Source organism: Coniosporium apollinis, assembly GCF_000281105.1.
Source record: "Coniosporium apollinis CBS 100218 chromosome Unknown supercont1.67, whole genome shotgun sequence".
In the NCBI taxonomy this organism is placed as follows: domain Eukaryota; kingdom Fungi; phylum Ascomycota; class Dothideomycetes; genus Coniosporium; species Coniosporium apollinis.
In genome coordinates this window covers 33,435-49,520 of record NW_006913329.1, presented here as the reverse complement: position 1 = coordinate 49,520, position 16,086 = coordinate 33,435, and the positions used below count along the sequence as shown (strand labels likewise).

At 54.3% G+C, this 16,086-nt stretch overlaps 9 protein-coding genes across 9 annotated transcripts; 5 read left to right on the top strand and 4 right to left on the bottom strand.

The window, feature by feature from the left end:
- Positions 1–358: 358 nt before the first annotated feature.
- On the bottom strand, positions 359–1,616 carry W97_08901 (uncharacterized protein; the record flags this gene model as incomplete). Its single annotated transcript, XM_007786768.1, has 3 exons — positions 359–988; positions 1,048–1,390; positions 1,471–1,616. The coding sequence occupies 3 exons, from the start codon at positions 1,614–1,616 to the stop codon at positions 359–361; spliced, it is 1,119 nt and encodes a 372-aa protein (XP_007784958.1).
- A 770-nt stretch (positions 1,617–2,386) lies between these two features.
- Positions 2,387–3,040, top strand: W97_08900 (uncharacterized protein; the record flags this gene model as incomplete). Its single annotated transcript, XM_007786767.1, has 1 exon — positions 2,387–3,040. One exon carries the CDS (start codon positions 2,387–2,389, stop codon positions 3,038–3,040), a length of 654 nt encoding a protein of 217 aa, XP_007784957.1.
- A 150-nt stretch (positions 3,041–3,190) lies between these two features.
- Positions 3,191–3,502, bottom strand: W97_08899 (uncharacterized protein; the record flags this gene model as incomplete). Its single annotated transcript, XM_007786766.1, has 1 exon — positions 3,191–3,502. The coding sequence occupies one exon, from the start codon at positions 3,500–3,502 to the stop codon at positions 3,191–3,193; it is 312 nt and encodes a 103-aa protein (XP_007784956.1).
- Positions 3,503–5,307: 1,805 nt separating this feature from the next.
- On the top strand, positions 5,308–6,252 carry W97_08898 (uncharacterized protein; the record flags this gene model as incomplete). The annotated part of the gene is made up of 2 exons (XM_007786765.1): positions 5,308–5,710; positions 5,765–6,252. 2 exons carry the CDS (start codon positions 5,308–5,310, stop codon positions 6,250–6,252), a joined length of 891 nt encoding a protein of 296 aa, XP_007784955.1.
- A 426-nt stretch (positions 6,253–6,678) lies between these two features.
- Positions 6,679–7,943, top strand: W97_08897 (uncharacterized protein; the record flags this gene model as incomplete). Its single annotated transcript, XM_007786764.1, has 2 exons — positions 6,679–7,029; positions 7,089–7,943. The coding sequence occupies 2 exons, from the start codon at positions 6,679–6,681 to the stop codon at positions 7,941–7,943; spliced, it is 1,206 nt and encodes a 401-aa protein (XP_007784954.1).
- A 371-nt stretch (positions 7,944–8,314) lies between these two features.
- Positions 8,315–8,773, bottom strand: W97_08896 (uncharacterized protein; the record flags this gene model as incomplete). The annotated part of the gene is made up of 2 exons (XM_007786763.1): positions 8,315–8,616; positions 8,686–8,773. The coding sequence occupies 2 exons, from the start codon at positions 8,771–8,773 to the stop codon at positions 8,315–8,317; spliced, it is 390 nt and encodes a 129-aa protein (XP_007784953.1).
- Positions 8,774–9,208: 435 nt separating this feature from the next.
- Positions 9,209–11,017, bottom strand: W97_08895 (uncharacterized protein; the record flags this gene model as incomplete). Its single annotated transcript, XM_007786762.1, has 3 exons — positions 9,209–10,445; positions 10,523–10,712; positions 10,798–11,017. 3 exons carry the CDS (start codon positions 11,015–11,017, stop codon positions 9,209–9,211), a joined length of 1,647 nt encoding a protein of 548 aa, XP_007784952.1.
- A 460-nt stretch (positions 11,018–11,477) lies between these two features.
- On the top strand, positions 11,478–12,884 carry W97_08894 (uncharacterized protein; the record flags this gene model as incomplete). Its single annotated transcript, XM_007786761.1, has 2 exons — positions 11,478–12,127; positions 12,191–12,884. The coding sequence occupies 2 exons, from the start codon at positions 11,478–11,480 to the stop codon at positions 12,882–12,884; spliced, it is 1,344 nt and encodes a 447-aa protein (XP_007784951.1).
- Positions 12,885–13,939: 1,055 nt separating this feature from the next.
- W97_08893 (uncharacterized protein) lies at positions 13,940–15,698 on the top strand (the record flags this gene model as incomplete). The annotated part of the gene is made up of 4 exons (XM_007786760.1): positions 13,940–14,276; positions 14,356–14,420; positions 14,473–14,543; positions 14,597–15,698. The coding sequence occupies 4 exons, from the start codon at positions 13,940–13,942 to the stop codon at positions 15,696–15,698; spliced, it is 1,575 nt and encodes a 524-aa protein (XP_007784950.1).
- Positions 15,699–16,086: the final 388 nt, after the last annotated feature.

The following is a 16,086-nucleotide window of genomic DNA, read 5'->3' as shown; positions in this document are numbered from 1 at the left end:
TGTCACCGACATGCATCTGAAGACCTCTCTCGGCCCGAGAGCTGGAATCCCGTGTGTGGCGCACACGGGCCGCTACAACGGGCACTACCCCACGACGGCGCTCTCTAGCGCTTACCTAGTGGAGCGAGCCGTTGTTGATTCATGGCCCACCTGCATCAACGAGCTACTGTCGGTTGCGGAGAGATCAATTTGCGGCTTACGCCTGATGACGGTGGGCCGTGGGGCAAGCCTCTCCGACGTTCTCTCCGACTGCAACATCGGCTGCCATATCCTCATCAATCTGCAGCAGGGCAGTGTCCGATTTCGACACGACGACTGAATGGACAGATCACGTGAGATAGGACTATGCATTCCGAGTCTATTTGAGGTGTAGCATGTATCCGCCGTTTCCACAGAAGAGGACCGTGCTCGCATCAACCTCAGCACAAGCGTAATTCCCCGTCCCCGAGATGCCATCCGCCGGCATCTTGATCTCGACCCTTCCCCAGTTCCCCGTTCCCGGATCTGCCCCAGCCTGCTCACGAATGTAATCCTTCATGCTGGCAAGAGTGCTTTTCGCCGATGGGAGCTGGTACGTCCACATCTCCTCCATCGACACCGCATACAGCAGATACTCCCGCCCCTTGCCAGTGGAGACAGGTAACAGTGTGCCGATGCTTTCTCTGTTAAGCTTCGGCCCAGGAATCAGCGGGTTGGAGGGGAACTCGGTTCTCTCCCACTCTGCAGCCGGGGCAACAAGGTCAAGCGTCCAGAATTCCCCGCCGAGACCATCGGTGGACGTGAGCGCGTACACCTTATCTTGAGCGACAGTGACGGCGTGGCAAGTCATCGTTCCGGATGCGGGTGTTGTTGGTAGGGAGAGGTTGGTCCAGTTTCGCTTCGGCATGTCGAAGGACCAGATCTCGTTGCCCAGCTGGAGAATGAGGCTGTTGCTGTGCACGGTTGCGCTGGAGTGAACGCCTTCTTTGGCTTGGGGAATGTTCAAGCTCTAAAATGAGCTATCAGCGCTGTTCACTTGCGATGAGATCATAGCCGGGGAGCAGTCACCTCTCCATCCACATCCAGCTTGGTCCACATCAAAGACCCCGTGTCAAAAGCCCAAACGTCTTCACCGCCGGAGTCACCTCGACCCAGGACAGCAATGCTATTCGCGGAAGGGGCAGCGACATAACATTCTCCTGGACTGGGCACGTCTCCGCCTTCTACAGCAGGTATTGCAGGAACGCATTTGTAGGCAGGCTCCGAGGACGTTGTACTGTGCGGCAAGGTGACAATGTGCATCTCGTTGCCCGCCAAGGATCCGTCTTCGACATTGCGGCCGCCGAAGATGTATGCTTTGCCATTGACAACGCTGACACAGTGGCCTCGGAGGGAGAATGGGTCGGAGATTCTACATGAAAGACGTCAAACCGGTGTTCAGACTTTTGTCGGGTCGAGGAAGGAGTAGAAATGGTCTCTTTACCTACTTACGGCGACGAACCCGGCGTAGCGAAACGTGTGAGGTGGCCGGTGAGTGGCATCGTGGGCTGAGCTGCCGCATACCCAGCAATGGCACCACCTTCCACGGCGGTGGAGATGACCTGCTCGGCGACTACGAATCCCGCCGCTGCCTCCATGACTTGGATTGTTCGTCTCTGGGCGGGGAGATCGTTGGGTTACTTATCGTGTGGAGGAGGGTCGATGTGATGAACTCGCTCAGCCTTGCGCGCCTGCCAAGCAACCGTCAGGATCTTCAAACTGCATCCCTGCTGCAGATCAGGTTCGGCCCGGCCCGATCCAGCCAGCCACTAGCTCAAAATCGCTGACGAAGAGTGCGTAACGGCATGGCGAGGGCGGCATCTCGATTTTGCAGTTGAATCGCCGCCATGTACTCTTCGTTCGGTTCCCAGCGCCAGTTTTGCTGCTCGAAAGCCCGCCGTGCACTGCTCGTCTGGCTCTTGGGGGTCAATCTTGCTGCTGAAGCCCCGCCATGCACCCTTCGTCGAATTCTTGGCCGTCCCGAACCTGCCGCGTGTGGCGGAGTTAGAATGCTTGAATGGACACTGTACTGAGATTGTATGGCACATGTCGCTGCGTGTATCTGAATCGGACTGCATAGCGACGGAGAGGCTCGGTCCAAAAGCTGCCTTGCTTTACGAAGAACTACTAGTACACTTTGTACGATATGGGGTGCCGTGGTACGTCGACGATGGATATCACCTGATTATCAATCGAGTCCGAACCATACCTCATCACCCATAGGAAAATCAAGATCTTGGATGAATGAGTCATTCGAGGAATTCGGAGCGAGGAAACACTTCTCCTAAATTCCACCATAGATTCCCGCCCGCCACATCTATCACACTTCCACACCTCATACTCTCGCCTTCATCAACACCACTAAGCCATGGCATCAACCAACACGACATCCATCCCGCCCTGCGTCGTGTTCATCAACGGTTTTCCAGGCATCGGCAAGCTCACAGTAGCTCGCACATTACAAGCACAAATCACTTCAAATCCCACAACTCTGATTCACAACCACCTCCTCATAGGCCCGGTCGAAGCCATCGCACCAGGACGGACGCCACTCCACTACAAGTTGCGACGAGAGTTTCGCGAGTTGGCTTTCGGTGCGCTCAAGGACGAAGCAGATGAGGCCACAGTTCTCATCATGACTTCTTGCACCGCTTCAAACGACGCCGACGCCGAAGTTTTCGCCGAGCATGTCGACATCGCGCAAGTCCGAAAAATACCCTTCGTGTGCATAAACTTGCTCTGCGATGTCAGCAAACAACTCGCTCGATTGCAAAGTCAGGAGCGACGGTCCGGCCTCACATTCAAGCTCACAGATCCCACGGTGCTTGAGCGGATGATGAGGGATCACGAATTGTTGAATCCGAAGGACTTCCCCGGTGTGGCAGAGAACTCCGACGTACGGTTTTTGGAGCTCGATACGACGCATCGAAGTGCGAGCGAAGCGGCAAACGAGATAATGCGCTTCATCAAGAACATTAGGCCCGCTGGAGATGCACCCGACGAGGCGATCGATATGGGATAGTGGCTGGGGAACCTTTTCAGATTGAAGAAATAGACTGGACTAGCTACAGAGCGAGCGACGTGATAGATGGACTGGACAGCAATGAAAGACAGACTCCACTGCATCAGCTCCTAACCAGGCATCTCCACCGTTCCCAAAATCCGAGGGCCTTCAGTCCACCCTGTACGCCCTAATAATGCGATCCGGCTTCAAGTCGAACTCGCCCTTGTCGGTATCCACACTCAACTGCTTGCAATCGTTGTCGAGGTAGACCCTGATCCTCGTGGGATCGACATAGAAGTCGGTGGCCGGCTTGAATATGAACTTGCTCATCTTGACGTTCTTGAGGCGGAGTTCGTTGCATCCTGTGTCGCGGGTGCCGTGAGCGTAGATGACCTGCCCGTTGGCGTAGTGGAAGTCGACTTCCCAGGCGGAAGCGGTGGCGGCAGCGAGAGCTGAAACGAGGATGGTGGTGAGCTTCATGGTGTATGGTGCAGGTCTGGACGGATTAGCGGGGTAGTGGGCTGGGAGGAAGAGGGGAACGTGCTGTTGTTGAAGCTGGCTCTGGTTTTGATCTCAGATCTGATGATTCTGCGTCTTGTAGGATGAGTGGATATGAGTTTCTTGCTCCAAGAAGCCTGCTCTTTTATATCCCACAGACCCTCAGACTCCAGGCTACTTTCGCAGCCCACCACTTCCGTGTCAGTTGGACCATTCAGACACAGGTGATGCTTGAAGACAGGCCATCATCGTATTCAGCCATCTCCCGACGCTTCAAAACTTGTTCTTCGAAGAGCGTACTACCATCTTAGCCCAATAACGGTTGGACTTGTCGTGAAGGCAGATCGCCAACATCAAGCAGCCTCTATTTCTGGAATGGAAACTGATATACGACAGATACGAGCGGCGGCGATGTGGTCTACCAGGAGCACCGTGGCCAGTTGCTTTCCGCAAAATAGCTTCATGACTATATCTGGACTTCGTTGTGGAGCGTGCCTTGCGGAGGCATGGGTGGCCTAAGAGATAAAGAGGCCTCCAGCCTACATCAGGGCGTGCTCTCCTACCTTGTACAACACCACCGGTTGTTCTGATAGGAAACATGAAGCGTGCCCTGGCTTGACTGTGGACTAAAGAAAGAAACAAGGTCCGGAGGTGCGGCTTCAGGGACCGTTGCACAGGGACTGGTATGCCGAGCCGGCTGGAAGGCTGAGGCTTACCGGTACGTACCTCGTTTATGTCACAAGGCTGCGAAAAACGCAGAGTGCAAGTTGTGGGGAACTGCAGCTTGTTCCAAGGCTGTGTGAGCGATATTCTCGTCCCTTGGTGGCCGCACCGAACACGAGCTTGTGGTTCGAGCGTTCCTGGTTTGATGCAATTAGGATGGCAACCACGATTGGACATGATGCCGGCCTGATGGAGAAGGCGAGGGGTTGTTTCAGTCCTTTTCGACGCGGCTGACGCCTTGTCACGCCATAGTTGGCACTGAATGGGAAACAGTAAGTGTATGCCCACCATATCCCATCTTCGAACGGGCTGCAGGCCGTTTTCGTGGCTGGAGATTCGGAGCAGGCTGTCGTGGGTGGGTGACAGGCACCATCAAGGACACAGCCTTCTGGTTCGGCTCTACTGAGGTCGGCCCACCAGAAAAACAAGTCCTCTTTCGCCCAGCTTATATGATACCGCGGTTTCAGCTTGAACCAGCACGCAAGTACTGAGTACCTACCTAGACAGTAGGAGGAGAAACCCGTACTTAGCGCAGCCGGTGTATGGCCCGCAAAACGATGCCAAGCTCTGGTGAACAACGGTCAACGGCTGGTTGATGTCGCCCTCTACACCTCACGATGTAGACCTTTCACAAAATGTGGAGAGAGATTAGGAATCAGAGGTTGGGAGCATCCTGCGGTTCAGTTGGAGAGAGACTAGAAATCAACGGCCGTACCATCATCAATTGGCACTGTTCATTCGAACCGAACGATACATAAGTACTCATTTCTCGTAAATCTTCTGCTTCAGTATTTCTCAGTATTTCCCAGTATTTCTCATTGCCCTTCCGGACTTTCTAGTTTGTCTCCACACCAGAATCAAATCCACCATGGCACCAATTCGCGTAGGCTTCATGGGCATCTCCGCCATCGTGTGGCCCTGGTCAGAGGCCGTGGGATGGGCAAGGCAAGCGCATCTGCCATATCTCCTCAAGAGCCTGCGCTACAAAATCGTCGCGCTGTGCAACACCTCAGTCGAAAGCGCAAGAAGAAGCAACCAAAGGCCATGGGTTATCAGAATCAACAATGGCGTGCGGCTCGCCGGAAGACCTTGCGGCGGATCTGGATGTCGATCTCATCATTTGCAGCGTAAAGGTGCAGAAACACTACAGCCTTGTCAGGCTGGTTCTTCTGGCCGGTAAAGATGTCATTGTTGAGTGGCCACTGAGGGCGAACTTGAAGGAGGCGGAGGAGCTTACATTGATTGCGAAGGAGACGGGGGCGAAGACGGCTGTCGGTTTACAGGTGAGGTTTTCGCCAGCTGTGACGAAAGTCAGGGAACTGTTGGCAGAAGGCAGGATTGGATCTGTATTCGGCTCCACTTTTATGGGCGCAGTCGGTTTATACTCTGGTACTGAATCTGTGCGAGCCGAGTTCCTCATGGACATCAACACCGGTGGTAACCTGGTGACGATCCACCACGGCCGCGGTAAGTATTAGCATCCTCCACCCAGCACCGGATACACTCATTAAGAACTCACAGAGATCGATGCACTACTCCACACTCTCGGTGAGTTCGACACCTTCAACTCAAGGCTCGGCATCAAACGCCCCTTTACGAGAATGTTCAACAAAGATGGGACTGTCGCAAACCCTGCCTTGATGAGAACAACTCCCGATCAGGTCATGGTGCAAGGAGAATTGACCACTGGTGCCCTCGTCTCATCCCATTTCCGCGGTGGGAACCCGTACCCTGGAGAGCCGGGGTTGCTGTGGCACGTCTACGGCGAGAGAGGGGAGATTCGCATAACTTGCGATGATGCTTTTGTGCGAGTTGGGTCATATGATCCAAAAGTCACGATCTCGGATCATGCGACGAGAGTGGTGGAAGCGATAGAGCTACCCGAGGATGAGATGGAGGAACTTCCGAGAGAAAGTAAGAATACTGCTCGGTTGTATGAAGCTTTCGCGAAGGGGAGACGGAGAATCTGGTTGATTTTGGACAAACTATCGTCAGACACAGGTTTTTGACGAGGACTTCAAGGCTTCGGCGGAGAAAAGAGTTGGGAAGTACAAGCAGACTTATTCAAGGATGGATACCAAGCGGTAACTTAGAGGCACTTTGTGATCATAGACCTGGACATGGCAGACTAGTACTTATTATGAACAGATTGAAACATGGGAAAGACAGATAAATACAAGGCCGAGGTACTTGTTTACTTCGCCCCCGGTGCTGCGGATACCGGACTCTCTCCCCGTAGTCCTTCTCTTTCCACTGATTGCAGCTCTTGGGGGAGAAGTCAGCTGAACCCTTCGATAGCCCTCGTATAACTGGAGCCCAGCCAGTGCTTGGCAATCTCACCTCCCCTCTTTTCCTGAGCATTCTCCTCTTTCCTTCAGCGTTCGGAATACCTTTCAAGCATACGGTGTTAGCATGCACCCCGCGCAATCCACGGCATGTCAGGACTGTTGCTCGTTGCTCTGCATGCCTTTATCGGGGAGGCTGCGGCCGCCGCGGAAGGCGATACCCTGACCACGGAGTACCTTGGCTGGGTATCGGCTCCAAATTGCAGGCGAGGGACGCTCGACCTGCTATACAGTTGCGGATTCACAATCTTCCTATGCACTTGGAGTGCGCTTCACTTGAATGTCCCCGCGGATGATGATTCCGACTGGACGGTGTGGGTGCGCAAGTTGAAGTGGATGTCAATCGCTGTGTTGATACCGGAATATGTCGCTGTCGTGGCTGTTACTGAGTGGTGGGATGCGCGGTATCTGCGAAGGAAGATGCAACTCTTTTGCGAGGGGGTATGTCAGCGGGATGTCCGGTGGTTGGGCGGAAGAAGATTGATAACGCCGGTCTTTAGGGCTCCAAACCCATCTCGATGACCCAGAGCTTTTTGCCGGTTATGGGAGGCTATGCGTTAAAGACAAGGGCCAATAGCCTTATCAGACTGGATGGTTATCAGTTTCTTCGTCTGGTCATGGACAGAAAGATCTCCATCCCGACATGTACGACCGATGAGATCAATGATCGCTCCAAAAGTGACTGGGTAACAAAGTCTTTGGCTTGCATACAGGTGTCTTGGCTGGTTGTCCAACTCGTAGGCCGAGCATCGCAGGGCCTAGCCATTACCACGCTAGAGATCTTTACCTGCTCGACTGTGATCTGCGCTCTCACCGCTTTTGGCTTTTGGTGGAGCAAGCCACTAGATATCCGACTACCTTTTGTGATCGTTACCGGACACGACGAGGACTACATTCGGGAAACACTACGTAACCTGATGGATTCTCCAAGAGAGAACGCTCAGCATATTGACCTCACCGACGTACGATTTAGAAAGTGGGGCGAGAACAACTTGGGTCCCCTTGTCATGGTAACAGCAGCCGCAGTCGTATCCTCTTACAAGGCATGCCAACTGCTTGCTTGGAACTTCGACTTTCCCTCTACGGCTGAACAGATCCTTTGGCGGGCTGTAATCCTAGTGTCGGCGGCTATTACGTTGGCCTGGATCCCCTTCTTCAAAACGCATCCTGACCAGCGGTTTGATCAGGGCAGGTCCGGCAGGGGCCTGAACTGGAGTTCCCCTGACATGTTCATGTTCTTGGGTTACCTTTCCTGTCGTGCTTACATCCTCATTGAAATATTTATAAGCCTCCGCTCGGCTCCTGAAAGCGTGTACAGGACAGTTGATTGGGATCGAGTTCTGCCTCATCTTTAACTGGTCTTGAGAACGTTGTAAAGGTTTTAATTCGTGAGAATTCGAGTACTTTTGAATCCGTGGAGAGCGAGGGGAGAGAGGAATGCGCTTGCACTGTAGGGCCTTATGGAGGCATTTGTGCTGGGGATGCGGGTGTGCACACAGTTTGGCTAGAAGAACATGCCCTCATGAAAAGTCTTGGAGGCTCGCTCAGTGAACCGCTTTCGAATGGGTCAGCATGCAGGGGTGATGTTTTTGCTTGATACATGTCCATCATATGTACAGCACTCGAGCAGAAGCAAGTTCGCCCAAGACGCATGAACCCAGCTCCGCACGATGGGGCTCTCGACCCGCCTTCTCACCTTCCAATCTGATGTCTTTGAATGCAAGCCCTACTTATCAGCAGGATCCAACGGCTTCTCCCCCTCCTTCAACGTCTGCTTCGCCTTCTCCTCATCCGGCTTGTTCGGATCCTGCCGTATGTTTTCATGAGCACCCGACGGTTCCTCGCTCATTCCGCCCTGGTTGTCTGCTTGCGCCGGCGTCGCCAAGCTCGCAGTATCGGGGGAGCCTGACTTCGAGTCCGTGGCGCGGGACTGATTGATTCCTTGACTTTCAGCCGAGGAGGCGGTCGGATTTCCTACGTTGGAAGAATGACCCGGTGAGGCCTCGTCGGCGTAGAAGCGAGAGGAAGCTGTGGAGTATAGATTAACCACTGCATGGCATTGTGGAGCGTGCCATTGGGAGGTCGGAGGAGATTTACCTGGTGCAAGGCGAGTGCTGCGGAGAGGGGTGCGGAGGAAGCCCGTTGCTGGGCGAGCAGTAAAGCGTCTGAGGAATTGCGAAGACATCTTTCAGGGAGTTTAAGATGCGTTGTTCACGAGGTGATTGGGATGTTCGATGGTATATTCACGTTCAGTCTTTGACACCGAGGTTGGCTGGTCGTCAAAGCAGTTCTCCGGGAGCTTCAACAGCTGCCGCACGGCCCAGCATAGCTGTGACGTCAAGGACTTCGTCATGTGCATTCCACGTGACTTCTGCTTGCTCTTACAACATGCATCAAAGCCTCTGCAGCGATTGTTATCTAGGAAAGAGAGTCTGTAGCAGCATCCTGGAAGTAGGATATGGGTCTCTGAGTTTGGCGTGATGTTGCCTCCTGTAGTACAGATTTGCTATGTACAGATAGTAATGGCTAGAACAACGATTCATTGCACCCGCTTGCCTTGGACTTCGGACGTTCGTTAAGAGCGTTGTTAGTGTGGCACCTCTCGTCGTCCTCGCAAGACTCATATCGTCACTTCCGCCGGGATGGAAATTCCAAGGATGTCTACCCCTTTCTGGATTTCGCTCTTCGAAGGCATCTTCTTCCGCCTCATCAGCTCAGCCGACTGCGTCATGTACGGATCCTTCATCATGCTGGCTACAGCCACGATCTCGTCGCCCTGCGTGTAGTACGCGACGAAGCTCGGCTTCTCCGTATCACCCTGCACGACCACATCGTCGTAGCCTCCCACGGTGTTGCCGCAATACCGGAGCTGGGAACCGAGGGCTGACCAGAAGACGGGGATGAACTGCTTCGGCTGGCTGCCAGGGTTATTGATGACCTTTGCGACGGAGCGGCCTGCATTCTGGGCGACATTCCAGTGCTCAATCCTGATGGGCTGGCCATTTCCGCCCGGGCCATGGTAGGGATAGGTTGAGATGTCGCCAATCGCGTATACATCCTTCAAACCCTTGACGGCGAAACTCTCGTCGCAGCTCAAGGAGCCGTCCTTTTCGAGCTCCACTTCCTTGTTGTCTTTGAGGAACTCGGTAGCGGGAGCAACACCCACGCCTTCGATCACGAGGTCCGCTTCCAGCTTGGTGCCGTCTTTGAGGTATACGGCACCCACCTTGGAGGAGTCCGAAGAAGATGGCGTGGCCTTCTCGACCGAGGCCTCCATGTAGAATTTGACGCCGTTCTTCTCCAACAAGCCGCGGAAGATCTTTCCGACCTTCTCACCCATAACGCGGTCCATTGGCTGCTTCTCCATGCCGATGACTGTGACGTCGTTCTTCTTACTCGCGAGGCAGTTGGCGACTTCCATGCCGATGAAGCTGGAACCAATGACCACGATCTTCTTCCCGTTATCTCCAACGGCGTCCAGGATGGCCTTGGCGTGGGGTATCGCGCGTAGCACAAACACGTTCCCTAGATCCCCCTTCAATCCCTCCATTGGAAGCCATTTTGGACTGCCACCTGTACTCAAGACCAGCTTGGTATAGTCGTGTGTCTTTCCTGACTTCGTCGACACCTTTTTGCCGCCAAAGTCGACTGAAGTGACCTCATCGTCGATGAGATCGATAGAAGAGTCTTTGTAGAAGCTCTCGGGTCTCCAGGCGACCTTGCCCACGTCGGCGATGAGTGCCTTGGATAGCTTGGTTCGATCGATAGGCCGGTAGCCCTCGCGGGATATGATGGTGATGGGACCAGTGAAGCCACCGCCGCGGAGACCTTCCACCGCGCCTATAGAGCCGGAACCACTGTAACCGTCCACGGTCAGCGGTTGCATCCCGTCTAGAAGCGCCTACAAAGGCTCTGGAAAAGTGGAATGACATACCTGCCAATGACAAGCACCTTCTCATCCCCCTTGGCTTGACACTTGGTGTTCAGATGCCCTCTGCTGGCTTTGATGACTTCCTCCTCGCCCTTGATGTATACCCCGCCGTCCTTCTCGATGATCTCGAACTTGGCGATAGGGTCTAGGGCTGGTGCGTCTTCGACGTCTCCGGTCTTGATATCGAAGCATGCTACACCCTCGCCGTCAGCGCTTGTGTGCTCCAAGCCTAATGATCGACGCCGAGGCCTTCTGGAGATTGTGGTCTCAACACGTACCTCCATGCCATGGGCAAGTCAACCTTCCATCTCCCGTAACTACACCCTTTACCAGAGGTGCTCCGTAATGCGTGCAGTTGCTGCTTGTGGCATGGACCTGATCGTTGACCTTGATAAGCAGGACCTTGCCCTTCTCAATGCCCTCCACCTCCGCTTCCTTTTTCTCGCCGTTCTTCAAGTCAATTGAGGTCAGGCCCTTGAGCTTGTATTCCTGAGCCATGGTGCGGAGCGATGTGCTGAACTGAGCTTGCTGTACAATGGGCAGCTGGAGCGGACGGAATAGACGACGCGTAAGGAAGAGGACACGCTGTGAGGACATGAAAACAGCACTGAAGCAAGCAGAGGTGAGGAGAGAGTGGTGATGCACGTGGTGGAGACGATGGGGAGGGACCGAATCGTGAGCGTCAGCAAGTTAACCCCGCGTCTGATTTGCTAGAGGGCGATATGCAGGGTGATGACATCTTTGAACTAACCGATCTCGAGCTATTATCGAGCGTTATCGATAAAGCTTCATCCAAACATCGAGATACATCAATACATCAGTACATCAGTACATCAATAGGCAGCCATTACAAACTACATTCCTCGGGGCAGCCCTCCGCCGCAACTCAGATGCCCCACATGTTTGCTCTCAGCAGAGCTCCGTCCGTGTCTTCCAGGTCCAGACGTAGGATTCAACCATGCCTGTTACAACAAGGAGTCAGAACGCCCGGATAGCCGCGTTTCCTGCTACTCTCCGAGAGCAAGTGAATGGCGGTGACAGGCCACAGCGGCCGCTCGTAAACCAAGATCTCAATGCTCGAAACCCTGCTTCCAACGCTGCTGGAACATCCGCCGATGATTCAGACATACCGCCGACCTACACGATCGACCTCTCGCGGCCCCCTGCGGAGCGGTACATCGAGCTTGCAGAGGACTTCAAGCCGCAACTGCTCGGACTCACAGGCCTTTTCTCCGAAGTCATTAAGGATCTCGGGCTCGGCAACCATAGCAAGACCACCACGACCCTCGCTCGACTCTTTCTACGGCGGCTGCACAGCAAAGAGCAGACCGAGGAGCTACGCGGCATCTGTAAGGTGACTGGCATCGACATGTACCTCCTTGTTGCATTCAACACGCTCCTCGATCTCTTTATGGGATGTACGAGCGGCGGCGTAAGAGTCAGGGATGGCAATGGTAGCAAGATGCTGCATTTCAGAACGCTCGACTGGGGAATGGATGCCCTGCGGAAGGTGGTCGTACAGCTGGAGTTTGTTGATAGACCGCACGGTGAGGTTGTTGCGAGAAGTGTCACTTACGTTGGTTTTGTTGGCGTCCTAACAGCCGTACGGTAAGTGCTCATAGAATCCATGGCTTGCGGCTCTTCTTTCCCGCAAGCTAACTGCTGCCGCAGGAAGAGTCTTAGTATATCTCTCAACTTCAGGCCGAACCACAATGACAGTACTTCCAAACTATCAAATGTCAAGTTCTACTCTCATCATGTTTTGGTTCTGCTTGGCCTGCGTCCATCCATATCGTCCGTTCTGCGGGGATACATTCTTGCTCCGTTTCGAAACCACAACGGGCCGGATCTCGCATCCATAGTCCAGAGTCTCCCATCTACATCCTCAACGGCATCGTACGTGATCGCTTCAGATGGGATCACCACTGCTATTTTCGAGAAAGACCGCATCACGGCAAGAACAACGTGTTCATCTTCGTTCATCGTGGCCACAAATCACGACGTCTCTCTAGAAGCACCGCTCGTCTCTAGCGAACGTCAAAAATCAACCGAAGTTCGACCAAGCTACCAGCAGAACGTCACCGGCATCGAGGATCTCGTCGCAGAGTCCATAGACCGAAAAGGCTGCGTAACGGTGAAGTGGCAACGCGCTGTTGCTCGGTATCGAAAACGGCATCCCGGTGCAAGCGAGGATGAGGTCTGTGTGTCACAGAGCGAAGTTGTGAGCTGGCTAGAGGAGTACCCTATCACGAATGAGTGCACGCACTTCGCCACGGTCATGGACCCGAAGCTTGGTGAGGTTGTGTGGGTTAGGCGGTATGGGGACCCTGTCGACACGGACGAGGAAGAAGCGTGGCAGGATTGATTTAATCGATCCAGAGAGGCGTGGCAGTGCGGAAGAGTACATTGAGTGGTGGTGATATAGCCATTCCGCACGTTCCGCAAAACACCGTGCCAAGATTCTGGATACCACGGTCCGACACCCCAGACCCAATCATATTACCTAAGCCTCCATAGTCCCTTCACTGGACTGCGCGGCCTCGCTCACAACCTCCTCCTGCTTACCCGCATGAGCAACACGTGGGCATATTCATTACCCTGCTCGCTGAAACTCGAATCTGCGCAAATCGCAAATGTCAGTTACACCCATCACACACGAACTCTTGGGCGGACCTCCCACCTACCGGCCGCACCTGGATCTTGTATTCGTTGGCAGTCCGAGTTAGTGTATACCTTGGGAAGAACAGCGCCGCTGGACATGTGACTCCAAAGCTTGATTTCAAATATAGTCGCAAGGCGGTATTGGCTAGCGTAAGTGTGTGAAATCATTGAATTCTGGCAAGAGATAGAGCTTAGCCTCGTGGCGTCCCATCTTTTTCAAGAGCAAACCTCATCGCGCGAAGCATGAGGCTAAGTCATATTCTTTGCAGCCTCGGCATTTCATGAGTCGTGCTGTGCTTCGGCAGTTCTCCAGATGCCGGCGCGGGTGGCGGAGATTTATCGGTACTTAGCGCTATTCCGTTGCGGGGAAGGTCTCGACAATCTTGGAACACACAGCTGTGGGAAGGCCGGAATGGATTCTCCCACTTCTTGCCTCGTGAACTGGCACGACTGGTTAGAGTAATGCGGGGAAGGATGTCCAAGGAGCCTGCAGGATACTCGTCGTCGGGCCATGACTGACCGACGTTGCTGGCATATCATGCAGCAATCAGTCCCGATCTCGACTGCCGGCTGCTCTGGAGAACATCATGCTGCAAGCCCCGTTCAGCCTCGATGCAGGCACAAACAAATCCTGGCGGTGCCTGGACACCGACAGCCGTCCCTTGACGGTGCCCATGCGGCGATATAAGAACGTAACGCTGTCCGACCCTTTTCAATCGGCTGCATAACTGGTAGCAAACCTCAGCTGGGCATCCAACAATGCGGATTGAGAGTGTTGTTGCCCTCGCGGCACTAGGTGCTGCCAGACTTGTGCTCGCCACCGACTTCGAAGCCCACTGCCGTGACATCGCGTCACAGCTCGACGTTGCCAACAGCACTGTCTGGTTTTCTCAGTACGTTCCGGGCGGCACAAACCTGACTTTCCCGGACAACAATGTCACATGTGCTCGCCCGGCTCAAGTCATTCCAAAGGACATATGCCGCGTCGCCCTCTATGTTGCGACATCGAATCGGTCCGGTATCAGTATGGAGACTTGGCTACCCCGTGACTGGACTGGGAGGCTTCTAAGTACGGGCAATGGAGGCTTGGGTGGCTGTAAGTGGACCTCTCTCAGCTCCAACAGGGGAATATCTGCAGCCTTTCTTGTACTGGGGCACTAATGTATGTCTCGCAGGCATTCAGTATGAGGATATGGCATACACCGTTGGCCTCGGCTTTGCCACCATAGGCGCAAACAATGTGAGTGGTCATGTGTTTAACTTTCCTGTGTGGTTGTCTGACTTCATGCAAGGGTCATAACGGAACCAGCGGGGGTGCGTTCTACAACAATGCAGACGTCGTGCAAGACTTTGCTTGGAGATCGTAAGCAGACATACCCCAGGCCGATACGATGTTCCAACTGACTGGTTTGATAGTGTGTATACGGGCGTCGTAGTCGGCAAGCAGATCAGCAACGCCTTCTATGGAGCTCCACACACAAAGTCTTACTACCTCGGCTGCTCGACTGGTGGGCGTCAGGGCTTGAAGATGGTGCAAGACTTTCCAGATGCCTTTGACGGCGTCGTGGCCGGAGCACCGGCGAACGCTTTCAACAATCTGACTTCCTGGAGCGGCCACTTCTACACCCTCACAGGCCCCGTCAACGCAAGCACCTTCATCCCCGCAAGCATGTGGCCCGTAATCCATCAAGATATCTTGGACCAGTGCGACAACATCGACGGATACGCCGACGGCATCCTCGAAGACCCAGACCTTTGCCAATACCGTCCCGAGTCCCTGATCTGCGGCCCTGGCAACACTACCAACTGCCTAACCGGCGAGCAAGCCAGCACCCTCAGGCAAATCTTCTCCCCTCTCTACGGCCTTGACGGCAGCCTCGTCTACCCACGCCTTCAGCCCGGCGCCGAGCGCGTAGCGGGGCAAGCCATCCTCAACGGCCGGCCATTCCCGTACACCGCCGACTGGTTCCGCTACGCCGTGTACAACGATCCAAGCTGGGACCCTGCGACGCTGGACGCGGCCGACTACGCCTACGCCACGCGTCTCAATCCGGGCGGGATCGAGACCTGGAAGGGCGATCTCAGCGCCTTCAGAGACAGGGGCGGCAAGTTGCTCACCTACCACGGCCTCCAGGACGGCATCATCACCTCCGACAACTCGGCGCGATACTACAACTACGTATCCCGAACTATGAACCTGCCCTCGTCTGCGTTGGATAGCTTCTATCGCTACTTCCGCATCTCAGGCATGGAGCATTGTTCTGGTGGGCCCGGCGCGTGGCAGATTGGGCAGAGCAGGGGCAATGCGAGTTTGAGTCCTGATGCGAATATCTTGATGGCCATGGTGAGGTGGGTGGAGAACACGACCGCGCCAGAGAGCATTCTGGGCACGAAGTTTGTGAATGACACGAGGAGTTTGGGAGTTGCGTTTCAGAGGGCGCACTGTAAGTACCCAACACGAAACGTTTACTCTGGAGATGGGGATCCGACGGAGCCGGAGAGCTGGGATTGCGTCTAGTTGTAGATGGAGGAGGAGGATGAGTGGATGGGTCTGCTGCTCAGGGTTCGCTCTATCAGGGAAGACGTTTGTGTATCACAAGCGGAAAGATCTATTTCCATCCGTCTGAGTTTTCCCAATGTGCATTCAGCTCTCCGTCCGAGACGTTCATTAGACAGGGCATGGTAGGTACAAGAGGTCAGTGTCATCTTACCTTCATCTTCGAGATAAAGCAGCCTGCCCGAAGGCGCACTGCGCGAGCTTCCATGACGGTGTGACATTTTTCTACTTCTTCAATACATTAGACCACTTGTGTGCAGCGTGGTGGAGCTTCGCGGCGTCACTCACAGTGTCAATATGTGTGGATGTATGTAGAGAAAACATGTTGTGTGTGGGCGCGTCTCCAGAA